Source organism: Dermacentor albipictus, chromosome 2 (genome assembly GCF_038994185.2).
Source record: "Dermacentor albipictus isolate Rhodes 1998 colony chromosome 2, USDA_Dalb.pri_finalv2, whole genome shotgun sequence".
NCBI classification, from domain to species: domain Eukaryota; kingdom Metazoa; phylum Arthropoda; class Arachnida; order Ixodida; family Ixodidae; genus Dermacentor; species Dermacentor albipictus.
The window spans coordinates 111,276,316-111,292,808 of NC_091822.1; the positions used below are offsets into that span (position 1 = coordinate 111,276,316).

Consider the following 16,493-nt stretch of genomic DNA (forward strand, 5'->3'; position numbering starts at 1 on the left):
GAAGGAAAGGAAGCATTGGACAACGAAGTGTCACAACAGGTTGGATTGTCGTTGGGCCTTGTGTGCGCATGATGTGGATCAATCAGAGAAGGCCCAATATTGGTGGCACTACGTGATAGGCCACAATTTGGCCACATGTGGGTAGGGCGTGCCTAAATGCGTGGTGATGGGACAGGCAGCCAGCGAACAGGAGATGGTGGCCATCAGCCAATGAGTATAGGTGTGGCTGAGATCCCTCCAGCCACTGGACCAGATGTCCTCAGCAAGGTCCGTGGCTTTCGGTGCCACAAAAGGTCTGAAGCCGACGACCAAGGCACCCAACCAGGACCCAGTGAGCAGAACTTGGTTTTGTGCTAGCGGGTTAGTACATAAAGCAATAATCCAAGCATTTATATGACGGACATAAAAAACTGACAGAATGAACCCTACACTCTCAACAGGTGAGTGTAGTGACCCACCACGAGTGTAGCATTTGTCCCATCTCCTTTTACAGTGAAGCTGTGAGCGCCTTGGTTGTCAGCATTTTTTGTGTCCGCGTCCGTTGCCGAAAATGTGGGTCGATCTCAGCGGCAGTGCAGCGCCAGGACCAGTGGCTTATAACCCCGTAAGGCAGAGGCTTCAAGCACTCAGCAAAGTGAAGCGAACAGTGCATACATTCTTGGGAATCACGCATACCACATACAGAACAGCATTCTTTTCAACAAAAAACAAGCATAAAACAAGCACCCGAGCCACATAATTTATGATAAGGTACTTCTGATAACAATGTAAAGCATGTAGCACTCCCCACACGTTTCCCGGTAAAGATTCGTGTTGCGCAAGCTGCCGCGGTGACAGCAGCTTGCGATGTGGGGAGTGACGTCCCTAGCCTTTTGCATATAAAAGAACCAGCCTAGTAACTGATTTCATTGTTGTTGTAGCACCGCTATGGGTGCACAATGCATAGTTAGGACTCCCAAGGAGCAGCGTGAATACAAGGAGCTGCAAAGGGAAAACAAAATGGCAATACAACCAATGGCGGTGTGCTGTCAAAATTACCATTACTGCTATACTATCATTACTCTAAATTACCATTACAGTAAAAGCTCATTAATTTGAACTCTGTTAATTCGAACTTACAGTTAATTCGAACTGACCCCTTGGTCCTGGCACAGCACTGTCTATTTCAATGGAGGAAAACTCCTGATAATTCGAATGCTTCAGTATCCACAATGGTTAACTTGAACTAAGAGTCCCTGGTTTAGAGCCCTAAGTTTACAAGGTTAGCGCCATCTCTGTGTCTGCGAGTGCAACTTCATGGCTGCGGCCAACAGCTGTTTCCATAGTGCATGCGCGCTCCCTGTCTTGCATGTGCCCGCACCATTTGGTTAGCGCATGCGCAAGTTGCTGCAACAGCTACGCTTCTGCAGGAGACAAAGAACTGCAGTCGTCGAGCTCAGCTGTAGCGTGCGCTGGTCGTCGTAGTCCTGCTTTTGTTTGTGCCGCGGTGGGTAGCCAGTTTTTTGTGTCACCTCTTTCGCTGCCTCTGCAGTTCGTCAGTGATGCCTCATTGACTATGCCAGTAATGGCGAGTTGGGGAAAATACTCAGCAAAAGGACCTAAAAACGAAGATGTTGGAGGAAGTAGAATGTGGTCTCATACCCAAGACTGAAATCGCAAGATACGACATCCAGAAGAGCACGCTTTCGGCCTACCTGAAGAACAAATAATCAATCGTGGAAGCGTTTGAAAAGGAGAATATGGAGCCCTCGCGTAGAAGGCTACAGACATCGGCAATTTCGATTGCGTTAACCCTGCCCTGTAAATGAATGTGTTTTGGAGCATAAAATGACTTAATATATTTCGACATTAAGGTTCACTCCTTACATGAATGCATGTCGGTGCTTGTTTCTGGCGTACAACTGACTGATTAATTTTGTTTGCCGTTCGAGCTACATGAACTTAATTTATGAAATGACCTGCCACAAACGTGTAGCAGCGCCTATTTTGCGATAACGAGTCCAGAGGTGGCTTCTTTGGGTTCTGTCCACGCAGCGTGACGTGATGGCTTTTCATTCTAGCACCCGCCCGCTAATTCGAACTCCGCTAAATTCGAACAATTTTATGGTCCCCTTTGAGTTTGCATTAATGTTTACTGTACTCCCATTACACTAAGCAATAAAGCATTGCAAAGCCCCCTCACCAGTTGTGGTGGTGGTTTTCCAAAAGCTTCGCTGGACATCCACTTTCACAGGGCCGAGATGGCAATTCAATTTTTCTTGTGTCTGTTGTTTATCGTGTTAATGCTACAGTTACTGCTTCAGGACTTGCTGAATGGGAACCAGGTTCGGGGCAGCCAGACTACCCTTGCCTATCCAAGTTCATGTGAACTAGCGGTAAGAGCATCAAGCTTTTTTTTCTTTTTTATCCCGGCTTGTAAGCCGCACAAGTTTGTATATGGCAGTTCACATAGTAAATCCTATAACCTTTTATATTGGTACAGACAGCATTGTTGTATTGCTGTGTTTTGCTTATAAGCATGTTTTCTTTTTCTTTATTGTTATTAAGCCTGCATGTCTTTCCTGATGACCTCCCTGCAAAGCACCACAGAGAAAAGCCCTATGGAAAATGAAATGGATTGTTACAAAAACCGGCTTCTGCTCAGTTTCCCATCAAAGTGAGCTGTTGACACGAAGTGGCTTAATGTAATTCTGTGGTATTACGTACCAAAACCAAGATCTGATTATGAGGTCCGCCGTAGTGGGAGACTCCGGTAATTTCAACCACATGGGGCTCTTTAGAGTGCACCCAATGCACGGCAATACAGGCGTTTTTGCATTTCACCCCCATTGGAAAGTGGCCGCTGGGGCCAGGATCTGACTTCACGACCTCGTATTTAGCAACATAATGCCAAAGCCACTAAGCAACCACAGCGGGTACAAAGTAGCTCGCAACCTGTTACAGAAAAAAAATTTGGTGTTTCACCAGCTCTTTTATTTATTAAAGTTTATTACTGCTGTCACCTCAAGTGATTTTTTCAGCTAACCAATGGCCATTTCGGAATCGATGCCTCAGATATCCTTGCTCATTCTGCAGGTTATGTCACTTGGAAACAATACAGCAAAACAATAACACGGTTAACTTGAAATAATGTTGCAAGTGATGATGTATTACAAGATACACTTTTATTGTTTAAAGTCACTTCTCTTACTCTTATTTTATGTTATGTATTGATAGGTAAAATTGTTCTTTTATTGTTTGTTCTCTTGCAACGTGTCCTTCTGTGCCCACCTTGCATCTTGTACAAAATAGCAGCCTTCACAAATTTAAAATTTTAGGAAGAAAACACCAAAGATGATTGGGCGAGTTGGCATTGCACTCTAAAACTGGCACAGCACAACACAGAAAGGAAGAAACAAGCCGAGCCGGCCAGATAAAGGAACAGAGCGCTGACTTCCAACTGATCTCATAGCAAGGGCTGGCGGCATGTGCGTTAGCGCGCCATCTTTGTGCCTATTTCCACTGGAAGTAAGATTTTTTTTATCAGTTTAACCTTGCATGACAGAAGTGCGCATTCTGTGACTCATGATGGTGTAGCTTTCTATCGGTGTGATGCTTTGTGAAGTGTTGTGACGACATGTCCCGATGCTTTCTTGTAGCTATATATTTCATGCACCTTGCCGCTAAACCACTACAGTTAATTGCCACTAAGCCAAGCAGATTCGGTCCCAAAACTAAAAAATACCCTACTGTTGTGCGCCGAGTACATCGCTTTCTGCGGGGTTCAACACCCGTTCGCTGCAGCAGTTCAAAACTCCCATGTCCTCGCTTCGAATACTTTGTCGAGCAACACTGGTCTTTTTCACCACCGCACGTAGCTGCATGCCTTTGCACAAGAAGCAGCTCACTATCGCACTTCTCCACTGACCTCTCTCTCTCTTGCGTGTGCCTGGCTGTGCAAGACGTACAACAATGTGAAAGACAAGCAGCAGTGCAAAAGGTTAGTGCATTCACTTCTACTGCGCGCCGCACAGGCAGCAGCAGCTGGGCGTGGCCTCCGAGGTGTCCCCAGCACTGTCTGGGGGGTCATGCGGAAGTGTGCACGAGTCGACATCACACGGAAGTGTGTGCAAGCGAATTTTAAAGCAATTATTTAAGGAAATCTCGAAATCTTACGCAACTTTCTTAACATACGGGGTGTTCTTTTTAGACCATAACGTAACTCTTTAACAATCGCCTGTAGCAGAGTGTAACAGCAGACCTTGAGCTGGATTACTAGAAGCAGCAGACATTACTCACACAAGAAATAAACATGCATGATCGACTAAACGAAAATGCACTGATTAATTTTCTAAATTAATTACTTTATGGCAAATATTGCTATTTGTCAGTTGTAAATGGTGAGTTTGCATGTCATAATTGCTGGTTTTGAGATATTTGCCGTCAAACTTGCAAGAAAATGCACGGTTTTCTACTTACTTTTCTAAGAAGACATCGTTTTATGCATTGACACACAAAAGTAAATGGAGCACCAATGTACTTCGTCACCAACTTCAGGAATTAATAACTTGAAACTGGTGTATCCTGAAAATTTGTGCTAAGTGGATACACCTTGCGAACTCACCGACTACAATTTGTAAATTATAATATGTGCTGTAAAGTAATTAGAAAGTTAATAAGCAAATTCTGCCTAATGAGTAGATTATGCATTTTGATTTCTCATGCAAGTAATGTACACCCGTGAGCAAAAGTATACGGACCACAAGGTGTTGAAAATTTCAACACTAAGAAAACCAGATATGCCCTGAACAATGAAACCTTTTGAAGAAGCTCCCTCCACGTCAGTACTGTGGAAAGACTGACAAGTTCATCAACCAGCAGCAATATTTGCTGCCACAAGCACAAGTTCAAAGATATATGCGAGAACTTTTGGCCCAAAAGGAAGATCCATGTGAGTGTTGATGTGAACAAGGTACCCACTGTTAGCTTGGGGAGATACCTGCCAATCAGACACCAGTGTGTCCAGTGAGCAGCTATTTTTGGTGTATGAAGGAACTGTGATGTGAAAAAGGGTGTTGCTGCTCCCTGTACATGTTGAGCAGCTATCCTTCCTTCATGACAACATTAAATAACGGCGGTTACGATGCTGCCAAGCGAAAGTGTCGTGCTAGAGAACTTTGTTGACCACAAAGCATAATTTTCCAGTATATATTATTTGCTGTGCAACAAACTCGTTTTATTTTTTCACACCTCTGGTTGGTGAATAAGATTGCTTTCTGCAAAACCAATAGTACTGGTATCCAAATAATAACAGATTCAATTTCCACTTAGTTTTCACTACATGTATTCCAATTCGATTGAAGATTGAAAATTCTGCATTCACACACCCTTAGTCAAAACACCCGTCAAAGAGATGCCATGTTGAGTTTGACTTTAGCGTAGTGGTAGTCTCTGCTTTTCACTCAGAAAGCATGGCCTTGATTCCGGATGTCAATGTACTTTTTTAAAATTTATTTATTTAATCCTAGGGTAGAGAAAATATTATAAATAGTCAATTTCACCGCATTCGCAAGTCAGCCGCAGCTTTAGCCTAGCTGTCTGTAGCAGTGCTTGTTTTTACTGCTGACGGCTAACAAGAAATCTTGCGTTCACAATAAAGAGACAATCATGAACATACATTTTGGATATTTACATGTTATTTACATATTATTGAGCCAAAATAATACTGCAAACAGCTGCTTTGTAGTCTCCATCTGCCATGTGGGAACACACTCGGTTTAATTCAACCTGAAGTAGACAATACTTGTAAAGCCGCATGATGTTATGGCCGAGGAGATGGGACACAGCGATGGCCACACGGAGTTAATGTTCAGGGGAACGCCACAGCTTGAGAGATGGGCGATGTTCAACCGCTCTTACTTGTTTTATTACAGTGTGCTGACACAAAACTCTTGTGAGAAACCGTTCCGTGACATCTACGTCTACAAACGTTCCGTAACTTTTACATCTAGACATACAACAAAAATTGTTTAAGAGACCCTTTAATAAATAAGCAAACACAGGCCATGTCTTACCTGCATATCCTTTACATTTGGAAATGGAATGCCAATCTGCAAAGGTGAACCAAAGTACAGCTTAGACCCAAGAGTGTGAGCACAGTGCTACTCTAATCCGCATTCAAACAATGTGATTAACAAGGAGGTGTTGCAAAGAGGCAATTCCACGACTATCTTACCGTCACCACAGCCCTCGCACTGTTGTCTGCAAAGTCTAGGCCTTCGCTCACTTTGCCCCGACACACCGCGAGCAGGAGGGCTCCTCCCCTGTCATCGTCATCACAGCCTGAGGATGAAGGAAAATATGAGGACACTGTGAACTGATTGAAGCTCAAGAAAATGTCACTAGAATTATATCAATTTTACGACAAGGAGAGAGACAATGACAAAAGCTACGAAAGCCTGAAACAAACAGAACTGAAGAAAGAAGCTTTTCGCAGTGTAAAATTCTTTCTACAAATAGTACATATGAAAAACAGAGCGCAGTAATCACAAAAAGACCAGCACAAAGTTATAGTTGCAATGTAATTGAACTGCATGTAAGATATAACGAATTATCAGATATAGCGAAGTAAATTATTATATTTACTTTATTCTATTCTAATGGGCCATTTCTTTCCGGCAAAATTTGTTTAAAACATCACATGCGCATTAGGACCAAGTACGAAACCGATCCCGCAACAGTGACAAGCTATTGTGGGTGGCATTCAAGAGTGCTGTAATCCAAGCCAATCCACACACTGGCTCCAACACTGTGTGTGCCCACTTGGGAAGTTTGTTAGGCTGCCATAGTCTGCAAGGTATTTATGCAGAGTCTAAATTGCCACGGACAGCACTGAAGATGAAATGCCATAGGTTGTTTACACAGTAGACTTCCATAAATTTGACTCCGGTTAATTCGATCTTTCAGTTAACTGAATCCCAACCAGACATCCTGGCTGGAAGCCATGCATATTTATGGGCCCAAACTTTCATTATTTCGATCCTGAAGTTGTTCTTTGCCGGATGATTTGAAGTTGACCAGTCAGCACACTGTGCCTGATCCCTATAGTGTCCCAGTAGTGGGGCACTATAGGGGTCAGGCACGGCAAACGACAGCAGAGACAGAGAATGCATTGAACACGTGTCATCTCTTGTCAAAAACACCTCTTTGTGGCCCACCTTGGAAAGATCTTTAAGCAATAACCATACCTCAAAATGTCTAATTACGGTATTTATCTGACTCTTAGGTGCGCCTTCCTGTTATTAAAGAAAATTTAGCAATAAATTGCCAGAACGGTGCAGTTGGACACAAAACCAAAACCGCCTTTGCAACAGTCGTATGCTTTACTGAATAACCCAGGTTACTGTGCGGAGCTGACTTTGGGAAGCCGGCTGCCATCAAGCAACCATTCTTTTTGCTAAAAAATCAAGTGCGCGTTAAATTTCCACTTTGTTTAGGAGATTTAATGCCATTCCAAGGTTACTTTTCTACTTTGGACACATAGAAGGTGGGTGCCCGTTTGATTCGGGAGCGTGTTTGAATAGGGCAAATACTGCCAACTGAATCGCAGTATGTTTCGGCGTTTCTTTGAACACCGTTTAATTTGACCTGCTGGATAATTCGATCAATTTCGGTGGCCCCGTCAGGGTTGACTTAACGGAAGTCGACTGCATATTGATAAAGAGGCTTCTGACAGCGGCAACTAGTGATTAGTGTTGCTCAGATGCACCCAAACTTTTTCTTCCAAGTGAGAACAAACTGTCATTGCTTTTTCTCTCACAATGAAAATCTGGTAAGTTAAAAATCAAGATCATTGTATTATTCATTTATGGCTGTGTAAATAAGGTGCATGCTACAACCGAGCGCATACAGTAAGTATGATAATTAGTATTCTCCTGCTGCAACAAAATTAAAAATGTGGGATTCAAAGTGGTATCAGTTACAGCAAAGCAAATTTTTGCTTGCACGTGGTTTATGATATGTACCTATACAGTTGCCGACCATTTTTTCTGACGCCCGATTTTTAAAACTTGCTTGATTGTATTTCATTGTACCCTCTGGCATTGCCACTTGCAGTAAAAATAATGTATAATGGTGGCTGAAATTTTGGATGCCATATAGTGTGCTGCATGATTTTTCGGATAAGACCCATGCATGTGATGCCTTAAATATAGCAGCTCTGTACAAAGTTGGACCATGTCAACTTGGAACCAAACTTCAACTTTACCAGAGACTATAAATAAAAATCAAGTAAATAAAGACAAGCATACTATGCTATTGTTATGCTGGCGGATAATTACCATCACTGCATCCAGAGGCGTGGTTGAAGTACTCAGTCATTGTGTAGTCAAACGAGTTGGAGTCTCCCTTCTGAGGTTCCACAGCGATGTGCTTTAGCCTTTCCAGCCTGTCCCACAAACCCGTGTTCTGAAAAGTCAGGAATACCAGACCGTGTTTAACACTAATTCTACAATATCTTATAAGCAGGGAGAGAGCCGTGAGATTTCGCATGTATGAAAAGAAGACACTATGAACAGACATGCCAAAGCAGTTCAATGAGCCCTGAAAAATAGTTTGCATGTGAAATTCCATAAGCAGGCTTCGCTGCGCATGTTCACGATCATCAGAGAGTCTGGCATCGAGTGCTTGGAACCATTGGCCAGGAAGCCAGGCCCTTGTAGAAGCAATAACACATGGCACGACTGGTGGTGAGTTTTTAACTATGCCTGCTAACCACGCCTGCTAAAGAGCCCGCTAAATAAGGACAATTCTGCAAGTCGCACATTCTAACACAAAAGCAGTGCTTCCACAGACATGGAAATCTGGAAGATCGTGCTAATGGTGGTGTAAATGTAATGCCCATTGTTGGCTCGGATTGTGAAGAGATACCTGCCGATACCAGACACTGGTGTGCCCAGTGAGCAGCTCTTTTTGGTGTCTGAAGGAATTGTGATGTGAAAGAAGGTGTTACCGCTCCCTGAACAAATTGAGCAGCAATCCTTCCTTCATGACAACATTAAATAACTGCGGTTACGATGCTGCCAAGCAAAAGTGTCGTGCTAGAGAACTTTGTTGATCGCAAAGCATAATTTTTCTGCACGTTATTTGCTGTGCAATAAACTTGCTTTCTTTCATACCTCTAGATAGTGAAAAAAAAAAACTTTTGCAATATCAATAGCACTCGTATTACAAAAATATTACAAAAGTGCTCTATTCGATTCACATTTGAATTTCATTATATCCGAATTCGCTTCAAAATTGAAAATTTGATATATGCACACATCTAGTAAATATACTTTTGTGTCTTTTTCACGTACGCGTGCATAATCCTCGTCACAATATAGTAGTTAACAAGAATATGAGGAACAGAGGGGCTTGGTTTTTGTTAGTCTCAACCATATGAACCATGTGCACCAATCATATTATACTGGGTGCACGAGGCATTCGAGAGCATAATGATGACTTCAATAATAGCAATAATATTGCAATCAAGAATTGAAACATTCATTCCCAATTTGACAGTGTTTCTTTTACCGTTGTTTTTTTATTGACTGATTTCAACTTCCATAACAGCTGCATGCTCGAATCACCTAGCGCATGTTAATGTTAGGTAGCGCTTCCCCAATAGCAGCCATTACAGTGAAACCTAGTGACTACAAACACCATATTAACAAATTTTTCAGATTAATGAACATTTCAGAAATCTCCTGCTGGCTGCTTATCGTTTCAATGTAAAAGTATTGCAGTACTGTGAACTTTAGAATATGTACCGACCTTTTCGGAACAACGATCTTGGTTCAGTTCTTGCGTCATGTTAACAATGCCTCGGTACTACCAATTCATGTTCCAAGATCTGGGGAATCTTAGATTACAGTGTACCCTTCATGGCAGTTGCAGCAGAGGGTTAGCAGACGACACCGTGCAAACAGTGCACGCCATGGCGCAAGGGGTCGGAAAACACGAGACGACACAGGAAGAGAAAAACGCTGGAGGGGATTCGTTTTTCGATGTCGGAGGCGATGAAACAGAGCTGCAACTCTTTCCTCTATAGTCCATCTTTCTGTGCGTGCCTCTTCAGCTGTTATGCGCAGGGAAATATGTAACCTCGAAGCTCGCAGCAAGGATGACACGCAGCCTGTCCTTTCTGGACAGAGTCAGTTACACGCGCTTGTGCTGTGGAATAGTTCAGGTGTCTGCCTCAAGCAAGACAGTTGCAGCGTTTGCAAAAAGGGATGTAAAAAAAAAAAAACAATCACTGTACTTTGGAGGCGACATGGAGCTTCCTTTTTGTCGGTGGTTTTGTAGGTGTCGTCGTTTTTTTTTTGTGTGTGTGCACACCACTGCTAGTATACGGTGCATTGATGGTGTGCAGTGGCGAAATCTATGAAAAATGGCAGCAGCGTGAGCCGAGAGCCAACACTGACGTTTTCGTGGACGGCCCATACTGTGAAGGTTTGATAGGTGGAATGGTCAATTTTGGAGCTTTCACTATAACGCCCTTTCAGAATAAAGAACAATTTGCCATGGTCCCCTAAGGTTTGTTATATCGAGATTTCACTATGATGTGTTTTTAACTTTTAAGCATTCTGTGGCTGCTTGTCAATTTTCATCTAAGTAACGCGACCCATACATAGCTGCGTAGTAGGTTTATGTTGGGGACTAGGGACGCCGCATTGAGGACGACATGGCCTCAGAGATTCAGAGCCGGCCCTGTAGGAGCAAGCACACCAATTACTTGGAAGTGGCACGTCATGATATCGAGCACAGAAGGTTTGGCTGTTGACTCTGACAATTGGTGGAGCTCTGCAATGGCCACAATTAGCTTTTCAGCATTCCCACTCATAATGGCCTCTACCTGCTGAAGAAATTCCAAGCGCCTGAATAGCATCTTACCACTGGCAGAGCTTATTTATATTTGCACCATCTGGTAATTTGCCATAAGCTGTTTCATCAACCCAAAATCAAGAAGGTGGCAATCTCCAAGCTACTGTGGTATAAAGTCTATGTGTAAGGCAACTAGGACAGCTTACGGTCCCGTCTCCTGTGTCTGACTGGACCCTGGAATAAGTGTGCTGAATAGGTGACAGAGGGGTTTTTGTGAAGATGTAATTAAAAGCCTAGACAGATGAAATGAGAATGTTGATGTCTACGGCGCTTAGAAGCCGTGCCCTCAAATGTGTCGCGTACCCATTAGTAGTTGGCTCATGAAGAATATACTAACTATAAGCGTCCGCTCGCATGCAAAATGCATGCGCAAGTGCGTGCGAAAGCATGGAGAACCAAACTTTATGCTCTAGCCTCTTCCCTGTACCAACTCAGTGACACACACTGCGCATAAACAAGAGATTTATCATTCTAAAACTTATTGGCAAAAGGGAAGATCACTACCTGCCATCGCTGTGACAGCTTGTTCATCATCCCATATGATGGGAAGAAACATAGCACTCCATAAGGGACAGCCTGGAAAAGAAGAGAGCAAGAGAGATTTATCGCACAAGTTATTGCTTGGGCAAAATTCTTCTTTAAGGGAAAGTCAGAAAACAAGCTCATTGTGCCACCTGCGTCATATAGCAAAATTACAGCCAGCTACTGGAAAGGCCCCCATACAGTGACCATTCCCTTCCAGGAGAGGAGGAATAGTTCAAAGGAGAAGTGTTAATTAAAGGAGTACTGACATAAAGATCTGTCGCCCCGCTTTTTCCGCTTCTTTAGATAGCTGTTGACGTTCTAATTAGAGAGTTTTAGAATAGGGGCCCCAATAGTTTGGGGCCCCAAAGAGCTTTGCAGGTGTTAGTGTTGGGGCACGTAGGAGAGAAGAGCTTTAGAATAAGGTTTTACGTTCACGGATAGCGTCTTGCGCTGACAGCGCCACTACGGCGTCAAAGAAAAGCTATCAGAAATAATTAAATAAAGTATACCATTTTATGATAGGAATAATAATTTTGACTTTCGTGTATACGCATTTAATTACAATTTAGAGGTTATTCTATAAGCAGCAAACAATTAGTTGCGCTTAGTTTTGAGCAAACCAACTTTACTAGCCTTCACCAGCTAAGCTTAGCCGTGTTAGGCCTACGAGCCATAAAATCCACAATCGAATTCAAAATCAGCGGCATCTAATGAGTCAATCTTCATAACACACGCTAGTTGAGAGAAAGTGATAACCGCAGTCACTTCTCCTAGCTTGCGAACTTCACGCGTTACCGCAAATCGAACCCAGTTTGGGGCTAGGTTAGAGTCGTCGGTTCGATGGGTGCCGCCATGTTTGCCGACGCAAAACTTTTGGGGCCGCTATTTGGGCTCTCGCTAAATCGGTGAAATAGTGTTCCCAACGCAAAACCCAAAGGCAGTTTGCGTCTTGCGCATGCGCAGTGGCTTCGACGCTATTTCTTTGGGGCCCCAAAACGTTTGGGGCCCCTATTCTAAAACTCTCTATTATATAGTATGAAACCTCATTTCCATGAGAGTGTCACACATAAGTAATTAAAGCACCTTTCCAGCAACCTGTTCAGAACACGCGCCAAGTGTAACGCGGCTTTGGACGTGAAAAGGAGACTATATTCACTTCACCGAAAGAGAAGGTGGCGGTCGTGTGGCATGATAAACAGCTCAAGGATGCACCAGTCAGCCCGGCACAGATGTTGAAGTCCATACAATGACCAAGTTGTCAAAAGCTGCCAAATTGACCCCTCCAATTCTGCACAGCAGAACCTGTTCTCCCCTCGTGTGTTATCAAGTGGCGAATAGACTTGGCTTTTGGTAGCACAGTCATAGCATGCGTGTACACGTCAGAGGCGTCTGGTGCCACAAGATCACCACATGGGGTTTCAGCGACGTGAATAGACTCCTTTCTCAAGTTCAAAGCCATGCTGCACTTGACACACTCTGCACTGGTACATTAAAACATTGAAAGGTGACATAATTGACTATTTGTTACACTTTTGAGGCATTGAGGCTTCATGGTGTAATTACCGAGTCAACAGCTATACAATAAAGACATAAAAACGAAACAACAATATTGTCAGTACAGTAAAATGCCGTTAATTCAACCCGTCCTCTGGTCCCCGCAGAAGTAAGCATCATTTATTAGAATCAAACTCTCATTCATTCGGACACATTTGGCCGCACATCAGTTAACTGGGAAAACTCTCAGAGCTTGGCGAATGCAGAGCGCCGCAAATATGCAATGCAAAAGAGCAAGAACAGCGCTAGCACCCCACCAAAGCGAAGTGGCGCAGTTTACATCGCCATAGTCATCAGCAGAAATCGTATGTGAATGATAGCAACGCTGGAACACTGCGCCTATTTGTGCCTTTAAAGCCTTTATTGTTGCGTTTACCACCGCGCATAACAACATGCAGTCCTTGAGCCTTCATAATTGCATAATTACTATCCACGATCATGTTGATAGCCACCACAGTTTCATCCACAGCAGTGATGGCAAACGGTAGTTTTGCTTTTCCTCCGTGCGTGTGTCGGCTGCTTGCCTTCATAATGGCGTAGTTGACACCCATGATCGCTTTGATAGTGACAACTGTTTCTTTCGCAACAGGTGCGGCTAACAGTAGTTTCGTTTTGACTTGGTACACCTGCTAGGCCACGTGCCTTCAACACTGCGCAGTGATGATCACGACAACAGTGACCACGGTTTTGTCCGAAGCAGTTACATTAGTTTTTTAAATAGACTTTTTGACTCGGTGCTGTTGGGAATGAAGAGTATCAGATATATCGCGATGGACAGAGGAGCTGTTGGTGATCAGCTCACTGGTGACAAAAATAATTGGGATGCACGCATGGCAGTGAAAAGCCTGTCAAAGATGAACGTGCCCGCCGCAGCCGCGCTGCGAAGGAAGTCGCGAGGGCTTTGCCGCTGCGAGAGCCAATCAGTTACAAGATGACGAGAACTGCAGCTTCTGCACTGCTTTCATTGTAAAATAGAAACAGGCTTTGCTCTCCTTCAATCGGTAATAAAGGCGTGTTGACGTAGTAAGCATTTCTTTACAGTTTTCTTGATACCCTCGATAATTTGGCACCCGGTTAATTCAGACATTTTATTCAGTCCCGTGAAATCTGAATTATAACAAGGTTTTACTGCATTCACTTAGAAAACATAATAAAGACATAATAAAAACAATCACTGAGGATTGCAGAACAACACACTTGCACACACGCAAGTGGAAAGGTCCTCAAGAGACACCTGCACACAGGGACGTGTTTGAGAAGTAGCAGTCAACTGGGGGGCCATGGAACAGTGCAAGGTGAGCGCTTTTGTATTAAGCATACAGAACTGTCGTACCGTCATGCCTCATAATAATAAAATGGGTTATAATGAACTAATGGATCTAATGAAGTAATTGTAATTCCCCTGAAAATTCTCATGAAACCAAGGTATTTAAGGTCTAGTTTTAACGAAGTAACCATCTACTAACAAACCTTTTTCTAGTTCATACGAAACATTTTCTAATCATTGTGCAGCGATTAGGTCGAAATCTGTCGGCGTGCTACACTGCTTTTAACTGATCTGGTTCAGCAGTTCAAGGCTGTCACAAGGATATCTGCAGAATTTGTTCTCTCTCTTTATGTCCCACGTTGGCATGCAGTTTATATCACTGATCAATAAACTGGAAATAAAGAAATGCAAGTAGCACTGAAAAAAAAAAAGCAATCATACGACAAAGCGTATGAGTGGGCCAATCGGTACTCCTAGACAAAGCATGATATTAACACGTAAACGGCAAGGGAGACAAGAATAAGCTCCAGCCACTGAGTTTTCTTACGTGAAAGCAACACGATTTACATAGGGTACAGGGGTGAGAACAAGAACTGTGCTGCACGCTCTGCGATGGTCGTGCATTTGCTTGTTCTTCTCACATCTGCACATACAGGGTGTCCCGGCTATCATCCACCACGCTTTAACAAAAACGGAAGCCTTCTATGTGCATTAAATCAATCGCATGCCATTAGCAGTTGCATTAGCAGTAGCATTAGCATTTTTACATCATGTGTCACAAGCACCGACGACCGCACACTTGAGAACCATCCCAACGTGAGACACCGCAGGGCTTTACTTTCTCACTGAGTTCATCAAAGAGTGCTGTCGTCACTGTGTGCGGGCACATGGTCACGTGGTGTATTTTTGTATCTTGAAGGTTTTCTTTAACATGCAGAAAAAGAAGACCTGTGCAAAATATATTGTGTCGAAAACTATTGAAATTGATGTTTCTGAATTCACTCCGGTACCTATTATTGACATGTCTGCTGTAAATATAGTAATTAAAATATTCACTAATTAGGAAGTAATTAAGTAATTAGGAAGAACATAAAAAAATATGCCACAGTTCTTCTGGTTGCTGCTAACAACATGGAATTGATTTCATCCACATTGAGGGTCTCCTAGTTCTTAAAAACTTGGTGAATGTTAGCTGGGAAACTGTACATGTAGCCACATTGTCCTCACTAACAAAATTCGGCTCGAACCTATAGCTGGGTTATGTCTATTCAGCTATCCCCAGCTTCAACTTGCACTCCAAGAACGGTAAAAATTGGAAAGCTTACCCGGCAGATGTCCCAAAGAATGGACCCTATCTCATCCTGAAACTCGAAAGTCTCCGCAGTCCTAAAGTTGGCAGTGAGATTTACTTTATTGGGACCAAACGCAATGCCTCCAATCCATACCTAGATGGGAAAGAAAGCACAAGGCGTATGTCAAGTACTGTAGTGCATGATTGTAGTGCTGCAGTACTGCATGCATGGTGCATGCATGCATGTAACCTTGAGTGACATTGATTGACCTTGATTGCAGAATAAACTTTGTATTTGCTCTAACAAGGATCTACTTCCATTTCCAACTCCAGTTCTGTGTGAACGATTCAAACAGCTCCCTCAATTCACTGTGTTGGCCTCTCATACACAGCACACGAGATGCAACTCATTTGGCAGTTGATATTCACAGTTACTGATGGCCTCAATGGTGTTAAAACTTGCTGGGTACGAAATTCACTGCCCCGACGTACTGTATATACTCGTGTATAAGCTGCCGCCGTGTAAAGCATGTACCCCCCCCCTTTCGTACGCAAAAACATGGAAAAAAAAAAACACGCCAAAAGCGCACCTATTCGCACAAAGTGCTACAAGATGGCATCAGTTAGTTTTTCCCACTCACCACATACTATTATCATCATCGTTGCGCGTCGACCTAACAGACTGAGTGAAGGCTTGGCTGGCCAACTGCCCTGGCAAAGCACCATGAAGAAAAAAAAGGGGGGGGGGGGGAGGATACAGTAGAACCTTACCCATAGTATAAAAAAAATGCAAGAAAAAACACTTACCAGAAAAACGTATGATCTGAATTCAGTAAAAAATTTGGCAGACTAAATTTTAGTTGATCTCTACGTAATGCAAAGCATTGTGTGAATTGTTGCAGCACGAGACACCGATGCTCACCAAGCTGGTGGGGTCCGAGTTGCCGGAGACAC

The 16,493-nt window shown here is 43.2% G+C and overlaps 1 protein-coding gene across 2 annotated transcripts in view; it reads right to left on the minus strand.

Moving 5' to 3' along the window:
- Positions 1 to 16,493, minus strand: part of LOC139056043 (Fanconi anemia group J protein homolog) — a 63,039-nt gene that overhangs the window by 2,822 nt on the left and 43,724 nt on the right. For both annotated transcript variants that reach the window (XM_070533856.1, XM_070533857.1), the window contains exons 19-23: positions 15,574 to 15,693; positions 11,407 to 11,478; positions 8,319 to 8,445; positions 6,215 to 6,321; positions 6,054 to 6,089 (exon numbers count right to left, since the gene is read on the minus strand). In XM_070533856.1, coding sequence (XP_070389957.1) covers positions 6,054 to 6,089; positions 6,215 to 6,321; positions 8,319 to 8,445; positions 11,407 to 11,478; positions 15,574 to 15,693 — 462 coding nt within the window. The remainder of the gene's footprint in view (positions 1 to 6,053; positions 6,090 to 6,214; positions 6,322 to 8,318; positions 8,446 to 11,406; positions 11,479 to 15,573; positions 15,694 to 16,493) is intronic.